Here is a 17,741-nt window from a genome sequence, read left to right on the forward strand (position 1 = left end):
AGGAGATCACCTTTGTATCTGGAAAGGCTGTTGTGAGGCCAGCTCTGTCACAGCAGTGCCCATTGCCTGTCCCGGCCTGCGCCCACAGCACTGACACACAGCAGGACGGTGACCAAGCTGCCAGAGCACTCAGGCCTTGCACCAACACCAGGGATGAGAAGGAGAGTGTGGAGTGGAACAAGAACAGCTCTGGAAGAACAAGCGCTGCTGCTCCCTGGCACAGCTGCCATACTGGACATGATTCCCCTACTCCAGTCACAGAAACTGTCCCTGCAGCTCCAGAAAGGCCTTGGAGTTACAATGTCAGTAGAAAAAAAATTGTGGAAAGTCCCTTTATTTTACTCAAACACAGAGAGCATTAATTCGTCACTGACACAGCCACTCAGTGAGAAAAGCAGGCAGTGAATTACAAAGAAAATTAAAACTTTCTCACAATAAACAAACACAAGGAGAAACAAAAAATACTGCACACAGGATTAACCTGCAATGAGTTGGCCTATAACTCTTATGTAGAAGAAGTTAGAGACAGTTTATAGCTTCAGAAGAAATCCAGTCATCTGTTTCCTCAGGGCATCCTTGAGCTCCTGGTTCCTCATGCTGTAGATGAGGGGGTTCACTGCTGGAGGCACCACTGAGTACAGAAAGGACAAAACCAGGTCCAGGGATGGGGAGGAGATGGAGGGGAGCTTCAGGTAGGCAAACATGCCAGTGCTGAGGAACAGGGAGACCACGGCCAGGTGAGGGAGGCAGGTGGAAAAGGCTTTGTGCCGTCCCTGCTCAGAGGGGATCCTCAGCACGGCCCTCAAGATCTGCACGTAGGACACCACAATGAACACAAAACAGCCAAAAGCGAAAGAAAAGCCGACTATAAGAAGCCCAGCTTTCCTGAGGTAGGAGTGTGAGCAGGAGAGCTTGAGGATCTGGGGGATTTCACAGAAGAACTGGCCCAGGGCATTGCCCTTGCACAGGGGCAGTGAAAATGTATTGGCCATGTGCAGCAGAGCAGTGAGAAACCCAGTGGCCCAGGCAGCTGCTGCCATGTGGACACAAGCTCTGCTGCCCAGGAGGGTCCCGTAGTGCAGGGGTTTGCAGATGGCAACGTAGCGGTCGTAGGACATGATGGTGAGAAGACAATATTCTGCTACTACCAAGAAGGTAAAGAGAAAGAGCTGTGCAACACATCCTGTGTAAGAGATGTTCCTGGTGTCCCAGAAGGAACTGGCCATGGACTTGGGGACAATGGTGGAGATGGAGCCCAGGTCCAGGATAGCGAGGTTGAGCAGGAAGAAGTACATGGGGGTGTGCAGGTGCTGGTCCCAGGCTATGGTGGTGATGATGAGGCCGTTGCCCAGGAGGGCAGCCAGGTAGATGCCCAGGAAGAGCCAGAAGTGCAAGAGCTACAGCTCTCGTGTGTCTGTGAACGGCAGGAGGAGGAACTGGGTGATGGAGCTGCTGTTGGACGTTTGCTGCCTGTGGGCATGTGGCACTGTGAAAACAGGAGAGCACGTAGAGAAATCAGGACAGAGTTCTCCCAGAAAATCTCTTCCCCCCCTCAACCAACATCCCTCTTCTACTCCCACCTGTGCCACCACATACAGAAATGTAAATTGTTCTCTCCTTTTTGGCAGCCGCTGTGGTCATGTCCCTGGCTGGAGCGTTGGTTTGTGCTTTCTGATTGTGCTGTGAGGATCAGGGCCTCTTCCTGTGGGCTCCCAAGGTGTCAACCCTGCCCTACAGCACCGGGACCTGGGAAAGGGGGGGAGTTCTTGTGTTTATACACAATTATAATCTACTTATATCGTAATCATAATTCACAATATCATGCCAGGGAAGCACTGGGGTGTCCTAAAGCTGTTCTGACTGGGACAGAATGGGCTCGTTCCCCAGCCCCACACATAGAACATCCCGGAGCCCCACAGGGCATGATGGGCTTAGGGAATTTGCTCCCACAGAGACATCTGCATGGCAGGACTTGCAGCATCAGTATCTGATCTTCAGCTGAAAGTCCAGCTGCAGAGAGTTTGAGGGAAGAACACAGGCAGCGGAGTCACCAAGTGGACAAGGAGACATGGCCCAGTGCTCCTGCTGAGAGAGAACAGGGAGACATGGACAGGCCCTCAGGAGCTTCTCCTTCTTGGAAGCTGGGCTGCCAAGGAAGTGCCTCAGCTCAAGACACCACAGACTTGAGGACAGAAGCTGTGGTGGGTGGGAGAGGAGCCTGGCAGCACTGCTAAGGGGTAGACATCAACACTGCAGGGGATGGCAGGAAGGTGCCCAAGTTCCCCCTATGATGGCACTTTTGGCAGAAGGTCCCTCTCTCCCCCTGCCCAGGTCTTTACTGCCTGGAGCTGTTCCTGCCGGGAGCAGTTTCTCTGTCCCCATGTCAACTCCCTGTCACTGCTCTCAGTGTCAGTCTGTCCCACTCCCTGTGTGCTCAGCTCTTCCCTGCACAAACCTCCTGGCAGCTCAGCACTGCCCAGGAACATCTCTATGTGTGTGCGGATTCTGCTGAGAACATCATACCAGCCCTAAAGGGGGTGGAAAGGAGATGTTGCTGCTCTGTGAGCGAGAGTGTGTTGAATTGCGCTCTCAGAGAAAAATAAATATCTGGAGTTTCAGCACTTCCCCGTAACTGAAAGACACATTCCCATCTTCCTTTTCCTAGCCAGTCAGCCAAGAATAGAGGACAAAAGGCAATAATTGCTTCCCTTTCAGATAATCCCTGCCTTGTTGTCCCTCTTGGAATGTCCCTGGGGGTGAGTTGTCAGCAACTCTGATCCACACAGCACCCTCTCCACAGCACAAGGACCCTGTCCTGCCTGGGATCACTCCTTTCCCCCATAGCTTCTCCCCTCCTTGTTGTTTGGATCTCCACGGGCAGGCTGAGCGCTGACCCTGACAGGCGGCAGATTCCCTGCCCGGCACAGCCCTGGGGTGCAGGGACCCTGCTCTGCAGGACAGCCCTGGGCACCCCTGGGTGCTCCCCCGGCTTCACAGCTGTTCAACATGGCCTGACAAGAGCCCCGTCCTTACAGGTCCCACAAGCTGTGCCTGTGCCAGTTTCAGGAGATGCCTCCAGGAGCTACAGCTGCACTGCCCTGCACCAGAGACTTACCATGGCAAGGGCTGCAAAGGTTTCTCCTCCAGTGAGCTCTCAGTCGTCCTCCAGTCCTGACCTCCTTTAATCTCTCTCTGCCTTGCTCGTCTGCTGAGATGCCCAGGCAGAGCCCTCAGCCCTGCTGCGTGTGCAGAGGAGCTGCTCCTGGGCAGAGCTGTCTCTCTGCAGCGCTGCCGCTGCCATGAGCTCCCTGTGTCCCAGGAGCCCAGCCCAGCTCAGCAGCACAGGAGCAGCACAAGGTGCTTTAATGACCCCTCTGGTGGGTTTGGTGCTGAGTCCATGGACCTCAGACCCTGGAGGAAGGTGATGAAACTTCTCAAGAAGTCAAAGTCAGATTCAAACTCCAAAGTTCCTTGTACTGTTAATGGGCCCCACTGAGGTAACCTACTGAGAAACAATATCCAGGTTTGGTTAGAGAAGAAAACTGGAGGTCAGGAAAAGCAAAGTAAAGATGTCTCTGATGCTGAGGAAACCTGGATGTGTTTCTTTAACCAGAAGACAAGCCCTGACCTTGTACCATGGGAAGTCAGATCCTGTCCCTGCCACGTTGCCCAGGCCCTTCCTGGGACAGTGTGATGTGGGGCTGTGCAAGGCCAAGGGCAGGACTATGGTCCCACCCCTCCCAGGTTCCTGGCTGGGGACAAGGAGGCCATGAGGCCCCTGTGCTGCAAGGACAAGGTGTCTCCTCACAGGCATCAGAGGTGCAGACAACAGCCACAGCCAAGGGGAGAAGGAGCTCATGTCTGGTGGGACTTTCAGCCTCTTTCCATCCCGTGATCATCTCCACGACAGCCTGTCCTGTGCTGTGGCATCCCCTGCACCTCTGTCCCTGCAGGCTGCAGACATCCCCCCTGCTGCCCCACCTTGCTCTTGTCTGAGCTTCTTCCTTCCTTTGCTGAGATCTCTCCATCCTCCCCAGCTGCTCCTTGAAGCACAAAGCCTTGGGCTGATGCAGACTCCCTCTGCTGACCTGCTCCACCACACCACTGCCCTTCCATCACATTCCTTTCTGTTCATGGCCAGCCTGGACCTCCCCAGCTGCCCTTTGGCCATTATTTCTTTCTCATGCTCTTTCCCACTATGCAGAAACCTCCACCACCTCTGAAACTGCCCTTCAAGCACTCTCAGGCTACTCCTGCACTGCTGCAGCCTCCCCAGCACTGCTGGGCCAAAGCAGCCCAGGTCCCTCAGCACCCCACACCATGTGCACAAGGTGCTGAACCTGCCTTGGCACAGGCCTGCACTCTGCAGTTCCTCCCTGCTTCTCCAGACTGGGAAGCCGCACACTGGCACACACCCGTGTGTGTGGGTCACACCAGTGCTGAACCGAATGGGGTGAGAACTGCAGGTGTCTGGGTCCCCACGCTCCTCCTCATGCAGCCCCGTGTGCAGCTGCCTTGTTCATGGTGAGCGTGCACCACGGGCTGCTGTGGGGACCTTGTAGTGCCCAGGCCCTTCTCCTCAGGGTCACTGAGAACTCCTCATTTCTTCTTGTCAAAACTTAGACTTTTCTGATGGGCGAACACCAGATATTCACAAGGTCTGGACTCTCCCTTGACTGAAGCTCCATTTGATCAGCTATTGAAGTTTGCACGCAGATGGCTTATCCTGATGAGGGTGTCTCTCCCAACATAACAGCATGAGGAGTTACAGGACACTATAGATATCATCTCCTGGGGAAACAGTGGGGACTTGGGTGTCTGATACTCATAATGCCAGAGGTCTGGAGTCAAAGGGATGGTTTCCCTTCATGTGGGAGAGCAGCAGGAATGTGTGGAGCTCTGCCTGGGGACAGACAATGTCAGCTGAACGTTGAGGAGTCAGCATGAGAGGGCAGAACAACATGGGCAGTGTTGTGGTGACTGGACACCAGCTACAGACTCACTGGTGAGGAAGAGGAATGAGATGAGGCCTCCTGCAGACAAATGAAAGAAGCCTCATGTTTCCAGGGCCGTGTCCTCATGGCAGACCTGATATATTCCAATATCTGCAAGGTACCAGCCATCCAGGAGGGTTTGGAGCTCATTGACAACATCTTCCTGACACGGGTGACTGAGGAGTCAGTGGGGTGAGGTGCCCTGTGGGACTTCACACTTACAAACCAGAAAGAGTTGGTCAGGATGGAACAGTCAGGGATGGGAAAGTGGAGCTGAGGCTCCTGGGAGATGAGAACAAGGCCAAGAGCAGGATTTCAGGAGAGCAGGATTTGGCCTGCTGAGGGACCTGCTTGGGTCCTATGGGATATGACCTTGGTGTCTGCAGTGCTTTTCTCTCCCATCTCCTCCCTCCTCTCTCCCACCTGCTGTTGTGCAGCGTTTTTTACCCTTTCTCAAATACAATATCCCAGAGGTGCTGCCAGCATCACTGAGTGGCTCAGATTGGGCAAGGAGTGGGTCCATCTTGGAGCAGTTGAAATCGGCTCTGTCTGACATTGGTCAAACTCCTGTTGTCTTCTCAGAGAGGTGACAACTGTAGCACACGCACACTCACTCCCAGTTCCAAGTCTTTACCATGTAAGCCCAGTACAGGGTGACAACATGTTGGCTGTTACAAACTACTTGATCATGGACAAGAAATGGAAAAGATCTTCTGTCAGCAACCTTAGGAAGTCTCCAGTCAATAAGAATGTTCTTATGGGGAACTGTAATTGCCCTGACATTCACTGGCCAGGCAAAGCTGGAGGTACCAACATTCCAGAGGATCTTGGAACAACTGCTTAACATGTCTGCCTAATGGGCCAACACAGGTGATGTTCACCTGGATCTGGAACTGGGAAACAAGGAGACCCTGGTGAGGGATGTGAACATCAGTGTCCACCTTGGCTGTTGTGACCAGGACACAGAGGGGTCCCAGGCACCAGAGGGGAGGGAGGAAGGCCAGCAGCAGAGCACAGGCTGGTGGGCTCCAGAGGAGAAGACTTTGACATAATGGGGGATGGAGGCCAGAAAAGGTTGTGACACACAGCTAGATGTGAAGAGTGAAGGAGCTCAGGAAATCTGATCAGCTTTACAGGACAACCTGCTCCAAATACAAGAATGATCTCTCCAAGTGCCGATGAACAGAAGCATTTATCTCGTGAGGCTGCTCCTCTGCACTGATGGAGCTCCAGGGCACAAATGCAGCACATGGGAGGTGGGAGCAGGGGAAGCTGCAAAGGAGGAATTTAGAAACCTTGGCCATGGATGCAGAGAATAAGCCAAAGCTGCCCTGGACTTGATACCTACAGGGGAGACTCAGGGCAGCAAGGTGAGCTGACAGAGCTTCACTTGCAGTGAAACAATAGACAGGGTGAACGTGGGCCTGCTGCTGAACTTTGTAAGAGAAGAATCAGACGAGACTGAGGTTCTTCATGGCTTCTTTGCCTCCATCTTCACCAGCAAGGTCTCCTGGGACTTGGTTCCTGAAGGCAGGAGTCTGGAGAACACCCAGCAGTGGATGGGGCTCAAGTCAGGGGTGACCTGAGCAAACTCAGACACCGTTACAGAACAGGAGATGGGTCACTTGACCAGCTCCCTGAACACATGTGTCGCTGTGCTGTGGCAACTGAGATTGCCAGGGACACCCACCTCTTGATCCAGAGGAGTGTGACTCCTCTCGAGGTGTCCTGGAGTGTCTCCTCACTCACATGGTGATATAGGCACCCACTTTTCTGACATATTCAGTCTTTATCAGGAGATGCAACACATCAATATGAACTGGAGGCTGTTGATACCACCTGTTCTGGAAAGGGAGGGAAGGGAGAGAATGGAATGAAATAGAAGAAATTTGGCTTTATTGCTATTTATTATGCAAATGGTATCTCTTTGGGTATTCCTGAAATCTCCCTAATCATCCACACCAGACTTGAATCCTTTAGGATAATGATGCACAGAGTCTTGGCATTTAAGAGCATTTTCGATGTTAGTGAGCCCTCTGGTGCCATGATCCTGAACTGCAGCTACTGAAAGAATGAACAAACCTCTAATGAAGTGAAAGGCAGAAGCAAATCCCAAGTTTCTGAGGGTGTTTGGACCCCATGAAGGGCCATCACTGACACAGCTGTGAAGGAAACAACCAGTGCAGGTCCCTGTCCCTGGAGGCTGGTGAAGGAAAGACTTGCAGACACTGGTTCCAGGTGGTGAGGGCCATGTGGAGGTGGCTCTGATGCCATGTCAGCCCTTGATGCTTGTTCATCACCAGAATGGCTGAGCCCTGACCCCTGGGACCTGGTAGATTTTTCTCAAATGTTTCTCAAGGCTTTTCCTCTGGTCAGTGTGAGTGTTTTGTGTTTTGGGGGTGGTGTTTATGTCAAGTGCTATTGCATTAACTGCAAGACTCTGGTTTTCTGTGGAGTTGGAAATACCTGTGAATTCCTCACAACATTCCTCATTCCTCCCCCACCTGCAGACATCAACTGCTTTCCATTGCTGGGCTCAGACATGGCTGGAAGGGTTCACTGAAGCCATCAGCCATCTCATTGCTTCTCCCTGACATGCCCTGACCCTCTCCCACACCTACAATGGCCAATCACGGCTGCTCAGGCCTCCTGATCTTCAGAAGAGGCCTCGAGCTTCTTGTTTCTTCCAGGTGCTTATTATAAAATTCCTCGCTCTCTCCAGAGATCATGGTGAGCTTTCTTGTCCAAAACAGCCCTTTATGACCATGTCTCACTAAATGGTTGTGTTTGTATGATCATTTGTGCAGAAAGGGCAGTCACAGGACAGCACCCAATATGTCAAAACTGATGCCCAGTGAAATGCCGTAAAGCCCCAATGAGTTCCCCTGTGTCTGTGTTGCCTGGAAGGAGTCTGTCCCGAGAAGGGGATCCAGCTCCTGCCACTCTCTGCAGAGGCACATGAGCAGTGTCCATCACCTGGGGACACAAAGGGTGACGTTTGCCAGACCACCCGTCATCTGAACCACTTAGATGTGTGCTTGTGGATGGGGTATGGAGCCTTATAGTGTAAATACCTATTTAATTGTCATTGCCAGAGGGGCTACCACTGATGCAGAGCACTGTTTTACAAATCTTTAAATATAAGCATATAAGACTGACATTCCTAGACAAATTACACAAACACTTGAAGGATTATTCATGCCTTTTAAAATGAGTATCCACAGAAGCCCCACCAGCTTTGCATCTCAGGAAATGGGATCCAGAGTCCAAGGGCAGGATGGTTTGGGCTCTGTGCTGGGATCTGGAAACTGAAACGTGCTCCCATCTCCCAGCCCCCTGCCCTCCTCAGTGAGGGTGTGAGACATTCTGCCAGCCAGGGCTGAACTCACAGCCATGACCAGTATCTTATGTCCAACTGCAGCCAATGATGTCCTGCCACCTCAGGATTGGAGCTTCCATTGCTGGAGGTGTTTAAAAGACGTGGAAATGTGGCGCTATGGGACATGGTTTAGTGGTGGATTGGGCAGTGTTTGATTTACGGTTGGACTCCATGTTCTTAAGGGTCTTTTCCAGCCTCAATGATTTTATGATTCTCTGATTCTATGATTTGGGTTGAAACGATTTCAGTTCCATCCCCTCCAGGTTCCCGCAGAGGCGGCTGTTGTGTGGCACAACTGTCCTGGCTCTCCAGGCAGGTTGGGCACTGGGTTGGTGTCTGCATTGGCAGTTTTCCCCTTCCTGGGGTAAAAGGCTGTTGAGCAGAGACAGTTGCAGAGATTTGGGTCACAGGGGTTTGCAGCAATCCTGTCAAACTCTGAGCAGGATGAGCTTTGGAGCCCAGGAAAAATGGAGATGCTCTGAAGGATGTTTGTGAACAGTGGTGCTGTCACTAGTAACAGTAACAGGGAACTCCTCATTCTCACTGATGATCATGATGATTTAAATCTCTTTAATTTCAGTCCTAACAGTCGTTCTTGCTTTTCCAAGCAGCTGCTACACCTCAGCAGTTGTGTCTTGAAAGAATTTCTTAGAACAATGCTTTTTCTCTTGCTTCTTTTTTGTTTTAATCATTTAAAGAGTTCACCTCTTGGACAGAATTACCCTCAAATTGTGCTTCTTTCATTATTTTTCTACGTTTTAGTTATTTCTTATGTGTTGTACAGTGGAACTAGTATAGGGGAATAGTTTCTTTTTGAGACCAAGGCAGCCAAGGAACAGATCCCAGGTCAGTGCAAAGGCCCAAAGGAAGCCAGAATCTGTATGTGTGTGCACTGACACACACTGTCACCTGCATTTCCAGTCTCTGCAGTCCCAACCGTGCCGCAGAGTCTGGAGTTCTGAGCTCCCTCATCTGCCCTGTGTGACACGTGTAAAATGGAACTACCCCAGTCCAATGGCTGGTTTTGATTCTCTTCACAGCCTGAAGCACCACATGGGTCAGGAGACAAGCCAGGATACCCAACCAGGACTCACATACCCTTCATGTAGATTTTAGGTGTTCCCTGGCATTCTCAGCAGACATGTCACGCTGATATCTGGGTGCAAGGAGCTGGTCAAGTGCCTCATGTCCATTTCTATAATGATGGATTTGTGTCTGGCTGATGTGCAGACTCTGTACATGGATGCTGACACCTCTTGAACAACCTGCTCTGAAAGGGTTAACAACACAGGCTGTTCTTTCTGGAGAGGCATTAGGACAGCAAAAAGTAAGATCTTGGCTCCAGGCAAAAGAAAAAAGATGGAAAATATGTGGTCAGGACTGTTTGGGGGCACTTGTAAAGCAGCCCTGCACTTCATGGGAATTACTTCTGTGGCCTGGAATATCCTGAGAGTTCTCCCTAATTTGAAAACATGAAGAAGAAGGAAGGACAGCGTCATTCAGGCTCAAAGGGACCTCAGGAGGCATCCTGACCCACCTCCTGCTCACAGCAGGGTCAGACCTGATTGCTCAGGGCTTTATCCAAACACATCTTGGTCACTTTCTGGGACAAAGAGGGTGCGCACTCCTGGGAAACAGCTTCCAGTGCTGGACTGTCCTCATGACTGGGAAGTTTCTCCCTTTCTACAGCACCTTTCCAAGCCCAACCAGCCAGATTGGTTTTACCCATCTACTTACACACTGACACAGATAAGAATTTACTGCCTTGGGCACAAGAATGTTGTGGGGGATGACACTGAATGCCTTGCTGACATCCTGGTAACAGACCATCAACGTTTTCCCCACGTCCACAACCCTGTCCTTTCCTCACAGAAAGCAAACAGGATGGACAGGCACAACCTGCCCTGGGCAAACCCCGTCACCTTCTCTTCCAGACACCCAGAAATGGGGTCCCAGTGGCCATGCTCTGAGGCACAGCCCTTAGTTCCCCTGCTCACCCATGGGCCATTTTGACAAGAGCACACACTGTGTGAGAGCTGCCAGTGGTCAGGGAGTCCCCCCAGTCTCCATGAGCTTTCACAGATGGTGGAGAGTGGCCTCACTGTGACATGGTCCTGCTGTCCCAGCTCCTGGGATGCTGCCCCTGCTGTCCCATAGACTGGAGAGGATTGTGTTAGTTCCAGTGACCCTGACTTGAGCCCCATCCACTGCTGCTTGTTCTGCCTCCAGCCACAGAGGCCTGGGAGACCTTGCAGGTGAAGACTGAGGACAAGAGACACAGAGAATTTCAGTTATTTCACATATTAAATTCACAGTCACACAGTGTCTTTATTTCTCCTTTAACTGTTCCTGCAGTAGTAACAGCTCATTATGGGGCTCTTGAATTGCCTTACAGGTCCGGATTGAGTTCTGCTCTGGGCTGTTGCTTTGCTTGGAGGCTGCTGTCCTTGAGACCAGACGAACTCACTCCTGCCACCCTGCCTGGCAGTTCATTCCATCCGTGTCACAGCTCTGTCTGCAGCACTGACAGCTCCAGCTCCCCAGTCAGGTCCCTGGCTGAGGACATGGCCTCACATCTGGGCTGAGCCACCCCAGCTGTGGCACCAGCCCAGCTCTGACCTGCACAAGAAACCTGGTACCAAGTGCCCAAGAGCCCATGTGTGCAAAGGCTTTGCTGCAGAGCAGACATGACATGGCCAGAGACTGATGAATGTCTCTCTAGACCTAGGAGTGTAAAACCAGAACAAAATGCCTAAGTTAATTCACCTGAAGATATTCCTCCCCCGGCTTGGAGAAATTAGATCCTTTGCTGTAACATTTCTGGTGTTCTGTCTAACGATGGGACAAGAAAAGTTGATTCTCATACCGATTTATTTTTTTAAAATGAAAAATTAAATGCTGGAAAGAAATGTCTCTAAAGAGGAGAGAGAAAGAATCAACATCACTGATTACTTCAACTTCAAAGTTGTGCCCCTGGAGCCCCAGGGACACCTGGAGGAGCTCAGAGGGGACAGAGAAAGGGACATCATGGGCTGCTCCTGTGCTGCTGAGCTGGGCTGGGCTCCTGGGACACAGGGAGCTCATGGCAGCGGCAGTGCTGCAGAGAGACAGCTCTGCCCAGGAGCAGCTCCTCTGCACACGCAGCAGGGCTGAGGGCTCTGCCTGCAGCACCGAGGGCACAGGAGCCAGGCACAGAGAGGGAAACGCAGTCTGAGCTAGGAGGATGCAGAGAGGTCACTGGAAATGAAATCCTCTCCGATATGAAGCCTGTGGCTGCAGGGCATTGCATCTGCAAATCTTGGTAGGATCTCAGAAAGCTGTCACATTGCAGAGCCTGCGAGAGATGTAAGTACAGCTCTCAGAAGTTCTCTGATCAGAGGGGAGGATGTGCTGCAGAGCAGGGATTGCCTTCTGCACTGAGGGGAGAAGCTGTGGGGGGAAGGAGCGACCCCCGGCAGGGCAGGGTCCTTCTGCTGCTGGGTTCTCCGTGGGTGGGGGCTGCTCACAGCTCCAGCTCATTCCAGAATATTGACAAGAGGAGGTTTCAAGGAGAAGAAGACAAAGAGTACTACAAAGATAAGGAACCTCCCTGAGTCTGTGTTTTCAGTCTCCTACTCTGGGGAATGGGTGGTGATTAAGGCTGTTCTTAATTTTAAACAAATACTTGAGACACATGAACTGCAGTAGGTCTTTAAGAGAATCCTGGCATGCCTTGCCTCTCCTCTGCCTATGCAGAACCAGCATCACCTTCGCTGGACACCTTACACTTAATCTGTAATCTGTTTTCCAGCCTGTAAACAGGAAGATGCCCCCAGGCAGTGCCTGTGAACAGGCAGGATCTGTAGGGCCAGGGGGAGGGCACAGAGGGTGGGATGGTCTGTGAGCACTGACAGGGAACAGACATGGAGAGGGAAACACCTCCCAGGGGAGAATCTCCAGGCAGCAGGGAAATGATCAGAAATGAGAAGAAACTGAACCCGGAATGGTTATGGGAGGGAGAAGAGAGAAAAGTCCCTGTGACCCCCTGCAGGTCAGATCCCTCCTGTGAGCAGCCCCCTGGCCTCCTGTCCCACCCAGCAAAGCCTCTGCCCTCAGGGCCGGGGGCTCCAAGGCATGAAGCAGCTCCTGTGCAGCCAGAGCTCCAGTTCCTCTGCAGAGCACAGGGGCTGAGAGCAGCTGCCCGGCACTGTTGGTGTCTGGGAGGTGGCTGCACAGCTGGGGAAGGGGGACGCTGTCTGAGTGCCCGGCTGCCTCTGCCCTGGTCTCTCTCACCCCCACCCTCACCGCATTTTCTTCTTGCTCCCCTGCTCTGGATCACTGCTGTTGGGATCTTGTTCTTGCTGTCAGGCTCTCTGGGGATGGCAGTTTCAGCTGCAGAGTCACAGCCTGATCTTGTGGGTCCTTTCCTGCAGGTGTGTCCATGGGCACACGTGTCCCAGCTTTGCTCTGACCTGTGGGCTGTGGGCAATGCAGTCTGTGGGGCTGGGGAATGAGCTGTGTGTGTCCTGGGCTAAACGTTGGGTGCTGAGACCTTAGGAAAGGGTGAGACCTGTCCTGGTTTGAGGTGGGTCCCTCTGCTCTCAGCAGTGCCTGGTGGCTTTTCAGGGTAACATGGGAGTGTGATCAGCCCCCATCTCAGAAAGGTGCCATCCCATGGCAGCTGGAGCAGGACAGAGGGACAGAGCAGCTGCCCTCACTCTGCACTGACCCACAGGCACCCTCTGGTCTCGCAGGACTCACTCTGTTCTCCCTGAGTGCAGCAGAAATGCTGAGGGTTTCTGACACCCAACAACACTCTGCAGTGAATATCGGGGGATATGTAAAAAAATCTGGAACTCCTAAACTATCTTCACCATCTCTGCTCTGTATCACTGGGAAAGCAAGTGCTGACAGCCCTTCTGTGTTAGCAGAACCAGGACAGTCCCCACTGTTCCCTGGTCCCACTTCTGCAGAGCTGGGCTGACTTATCAATGACCCATGGGCAGAGTCCCTGCTCCTGGTTGCACATTTTCCAGCCCCAAGCAGGGCTGCAGCCACAGTGCTGAAAAAGGTACTCCTAGAAAAACACAAGAGTGTCTGTGTGTGACAGGGGAGGGTCTGTGGGAGTTGGTTTGATTTTTGTCAGAGAACTCTGCCCTGGATTCTCACTGTCTTTTTTTTTTTCTCATGACAGCGCCCTGTGCTCAGGAAAAGCAAATGTCCAACAGCAGCTCCATCACCCAGTTCCTCCTCCTGCCGTTCACAGACACACGGGAGCTGCAGCTCTTGCACTTCTGGCTCTTCCTGGGCATCTACCTGACTGCCCTCCTGGGCAACGGCCTCATCATCACCACCATAGCCTGGGACCAGCACCTCCACACCCCCATGTACTTCTTCCTGCTCAACCTCGCCTTCCTCGACCTGGGCTGCATCTCCACCACTGTCCCAAATGTCATGGTCAATTCCCTGTGGGACACTAGGGCCATTTCATACTCAGGATGTGCTGCACAGCTCTTTTTGTTTCTCACCTTTATCACAGCAGAGTATTCTATTCTCACTATCATGTCGTACGACCGCTACGTTGCCATCTGCAAACCCCTGCACTACGGGACCCTCCTGGGCAGCAGAGCTTGTGTCCACATGGCAGCAGCTGCCTGGACCACTGGGTTTCTCCATGCTCTGCTGCACACGGCCAATACATTTTCAGTGCCCCTGTGCAAGGGCAATGCCCTGGGCCAGTTCTTCTGTGAAATCCCCCAGATCCTCAAGCTCTCCTGCTCACACTACTACCTCAGGAAACTTGGCCTTATTGTGGTTTGTATATTAGTAGTATTTGGGTGTTTTGTGTTCATTGTGGTGTCCTATGTGCAGATCTTGAGGGCCGTGCTGAGGATCCCCTCTGAGCAGGGACGGCACAAAGCCTTTTCCACCTGCCTCCCTCACCTGGCCGTGGTCTCCCTGTTCCTCAGCACTGGCATGTTTGCTGATCTGAAACCCTCATCCATTTCCTCTCCATCCCTGGATCTGGTGCTGTCTGTTCTGTACTCGGTGGTGCCTCCAGCAGTGAACCCCCTCATCTACAGCATGAGGAACCAGGAGCTCAAGGATACCCTGTGCAAGCTCATATGCCTCTGTTTTCAGAAGCAATAAACTGGCCATCTTCTTCTATACAAGAGCTTTAATGTAGCTAATTACAAGCCCAGCCTGTCAACTGGATTTTCTACTGTTGTTGCTTGTTCTTTTATTGTGATATTGTTGTCATCCCCTTTCACTGCTTGATTTACTTCTATAATGTTGGCTGCTAAATGAGCAGCAGTGCTCTCCTTGTCTCTAAACAAAATAAAGGGCTCTTTAGTGACTTGTTTTTCACTATATCCCTCCTGCAAAGGCTTTTTGGAGCTGCAGGGACAGTTCCTGTGCGTGGGTGGAGAGGAAAACGGCTCTGGCATGGCAGCCCTGCCAGGGAGCAGCAGCGCTTGTTCTTCTAGAGCTGTTCTGTTTCCACTCCACACTCTCCTTCTCATCCCTGGTGTTGGTGCAAGGCCTGAGTGCTCTGGCAGCTTGGTCACCGTCCTGCTGTGTGTCAGTGCTGTGGGCGCAGGCAGGGACAGGCAATGGGCACTGCTGTGACAGAGCTGGCCTCAGTAAAGGTACTTGCACAAGGAAAAGTGATCTTCTTTGGGCAGTGCATGATGGTTTATATCTTCCTGCAAAGTTTCTCTCAAGGTTATTCCTACAGAAGTGACCACAGATGAAACATCAGCGTGCAGCTGAACAGTGTATGTGTGCAGGGCTGGCACACAGCAGTGTCCTCTCAGAGCCAGGCTCCTGCCAGAGACCTGCAGGACCAGCAGAGCAGGGCTGGGCTGTGCCCCTGTGCACTGGACACCCTGTGGAAGGAGCCCCAGGTCAATCACCATGGACTGGCCCCTCACAATCACCATTTCCAGCACTGGTCTCTCACCCCAGCTCAGAGGTCTTTGTCCATCCATGGAATTACACTGAATGTTACACTGAATGAGTAGGTGAGAGGTTCATGTTTGCTTTGTACTGCTAAGATGTGAGCATGCACATCATGTACGTGAAGTGACATGAACCTGAGTCAGCCAAAACACCATCCCACATAAAATATGTAAATCCTCTGCTAACCTAACCTAAAATATGTGGATCCTCTTAGGTTTGGTCAGTGTGCTCTGCTAACAAAGATAAACGTGACGTTTAAAACACCTAATAAGAACCTGCAAAGAATACTGTCCTTGCAGCGCAGACACTCTGGAGCCTGCACAATTAGCTGAGTCTTTTTTTAACATTAGTCTCAAGACGGTTACATGAAGTGTCCTGTAGCTGAGCTTTACTCCTTTTACGCTCATTCTAATACTAAAACACACATCCCCAGGATGGGAGCCCCAGGCTCAGCCCGGGACCCTCTCTCAACAAGCATGTGTAGTGGTAAAATGATTTTGTAACCAATATGCCAATGTGTGAACACTTGGCTCTTTAGGACTGCCGGGAAGGTCTGAATGTAGGGATAAGGTTTCTATATAATAGATGTTCCTTCTCTATCTGTTGTGCTGGTTTCATTCCAGCATCCAGACTTGCACAACTCTGGAATAAATAAGATCTCATCTCTGGGTGTGGGATTGGCTTTGCACTTCAGGTAGCGGATTCACCATGAGCAACCAGGAAGAAGGAAAACAATAAGAAATAAAAGACGTAGGAGAGGACATAGAAAAGGTTTCAACATTTCACATTCCTATCAAGAATGATTTTCCTCTCAGATCTTTAGCAGGAAATAGATTTGATCAGTTTGAGAAAACATGCGTAGTTTTATCTAGTCAGGTCGCGGCCCATAAGGAGGGGGATGGATGGGTGTGAGATTATGACGGCAGTTGAGTCTCCAAAACTCATAATTGAGTGGAAAGACTTTGGCTGTGAAGGGACAGTGGGGTTAGTTCTGTATCTGGAGGTGACAGCCCAGCAGCAGGGACATGGCTGGGAAAGAACCTCTGCCCAAGGGCCCACAGGTCTTACCCAGGAAGAGAGACGGGTTGTCATGTCCATCCCATCTGAGAACATGACGGGACATGGGCAGGGACATGGTCGTGTCTGTCAGAGAAGCTGAAAGGCCAGCAGCACTCATGGGATTTAGGAGATCACGGCGAGGTGACTTCTCTCTGGTCAGGTAAAATACCACAAGAAGCCTAACGGGTTGGGTTCCCTGCATGAAGGGCAGTTTATGAGATGGTCGAGCTTTTCTTGATAGTGGGAAGAAGCAGGAAAGAGAAAAATGAAGTCTACTTGGAAGGTGAGGACTGGATATGAGGAGGAAGAAATGTCACTGAAAGGGCAGTGCTGTGGGGCAAGAGGTGACCCAGAGGGAGCTAGATCAGCCCATGGTTTGTGTTCCAAAGAGCAGCCGGTGAGGGTGCAGACACAGCAGTGAAGGTGCAGAGATGCTGGGTGAGAGCAGGTGGGAAGCGAGATGGGTGTCTGCAGCCTGCAGGGAAAGAGGGGCAGGGGCAGCACCGTGTGGAACAGCCTGTGGTGGAGATGGCAAAGGGCGCTGTAAGGCTGGAAGGGACCCACAGAACCCAGGTCTGTGTCCCCTTGGCCAGGGCAGTTGTCTCTGCCACTGACCCCAGGAGCAGACATGTTGTCCTCATGGCACTGGGGCCTCGGTGCCTCCTTGCAGCCCCATGGGGAAGCTGGAATTTGTTGTCCCAGTGTTGTCCTTCCCTGGGCCTTGCACACCCACATCCCACGGTCCCAGGAAGAGCCCTGAGCCGTGTGTGAGGGACAGGATCCCCCTTCCCACTGCCTGGAGCTCATGGCTCCTCCTTTCTGCTTCAGAAAGCAAACTAAGGGGTTTCTGAGCATCAGACCTGAAGAAAAGACTCAAAGGAGACCTCATGGTGGCTATAGCTTCCTCACAAGGGGAGAAGGAATGGAAGGCACTGACCTGTTCTCTGTGGTGACCAAAGACAATACCCAAGGGAATGTCAGGAAGATGTGCCAGGGAGGGTCAGGTTGGACATGAGGAAAAGGTTCTTCCCCTAGAGGTGCTGGACACTGAACAGGCTCCCCAGGGAGGTGTCACGGCCCCAACCTGACAGTGTTCAAGAAGAGACTGGACAACGTCCTCAGACACACGGGGTGACCTGTGCGGTGTCCTGTGCAGGGACAGGAGTTGGACTCCATGATCCTTGTCGGTCCTTCCAACTCAGGACATTCTATGATTCTATGAAACACTAGGTCAAAAATCCATATTTTCATTGTGCAGATGAGATGTAAACACACACATCATGTGCATGTCCAGTGTGTGCATGTGGTGAGATGAACCCAAGTGAGCACAAATGCCATCAGCTGTTCCTTGGGGTGCCATACAGGTC

At 51.9% G+C, this 17,741-nt stretch overlaps 1 protein-coding gene and 1 pseudogene across 2 annotated transcripts; one reads left to right on the forward strand and one right to left on the reverse strand.

The window, feature by feature from the left end:
• Nucleotides 1–530: 530 nt before the first annotated feature.
• On the reverse strand, nt 531–1,641 carry LOC308050727 (olfactory receptor 14J1-like; annotated as a pseudogene). Its single transcript has 2 exons — nt 1,581–1,641; nt 531–1,486 (listed from the first exon to the last, which is right to left on the reverse strand). The product of its transcript is annotated as an olfactory receptor 14J1-like (transcript).
• Nucleotides 1,642–13,569: 11,928 nt separating this feature from the next.
• On the forward strand, nt 13,570–14,502 carry LOC308050582 (olfactory receptor 14A16-like; the record flags this gene model as incomplete). The annotated part of the gene is made up of 1 exon (XM_080360745.1): nt 13,570–14,502. The coding sequence occupies one exon, from the start codon at nt 13,570–13,572 to the stop codon at nt 14,500–14,502; it is 933 nt and encodes a 310-aa protein (XP_080216871.1).
• Nucleotides 14,503–17,741: the final 3,239 nt, after the last annotated feature.

Source organism: Nesoenas mayeri (assembly GCF_963082525.1).
Source record: "Nesoenas mayeri genome assembly, chromosome: 29".
NCBI classification, from domain to species: Eukaryota; Metazoa; Chordata; class Aves; order Columbiformes; family Columbidae; genus Nesoenas; species Nesoenas mayeri.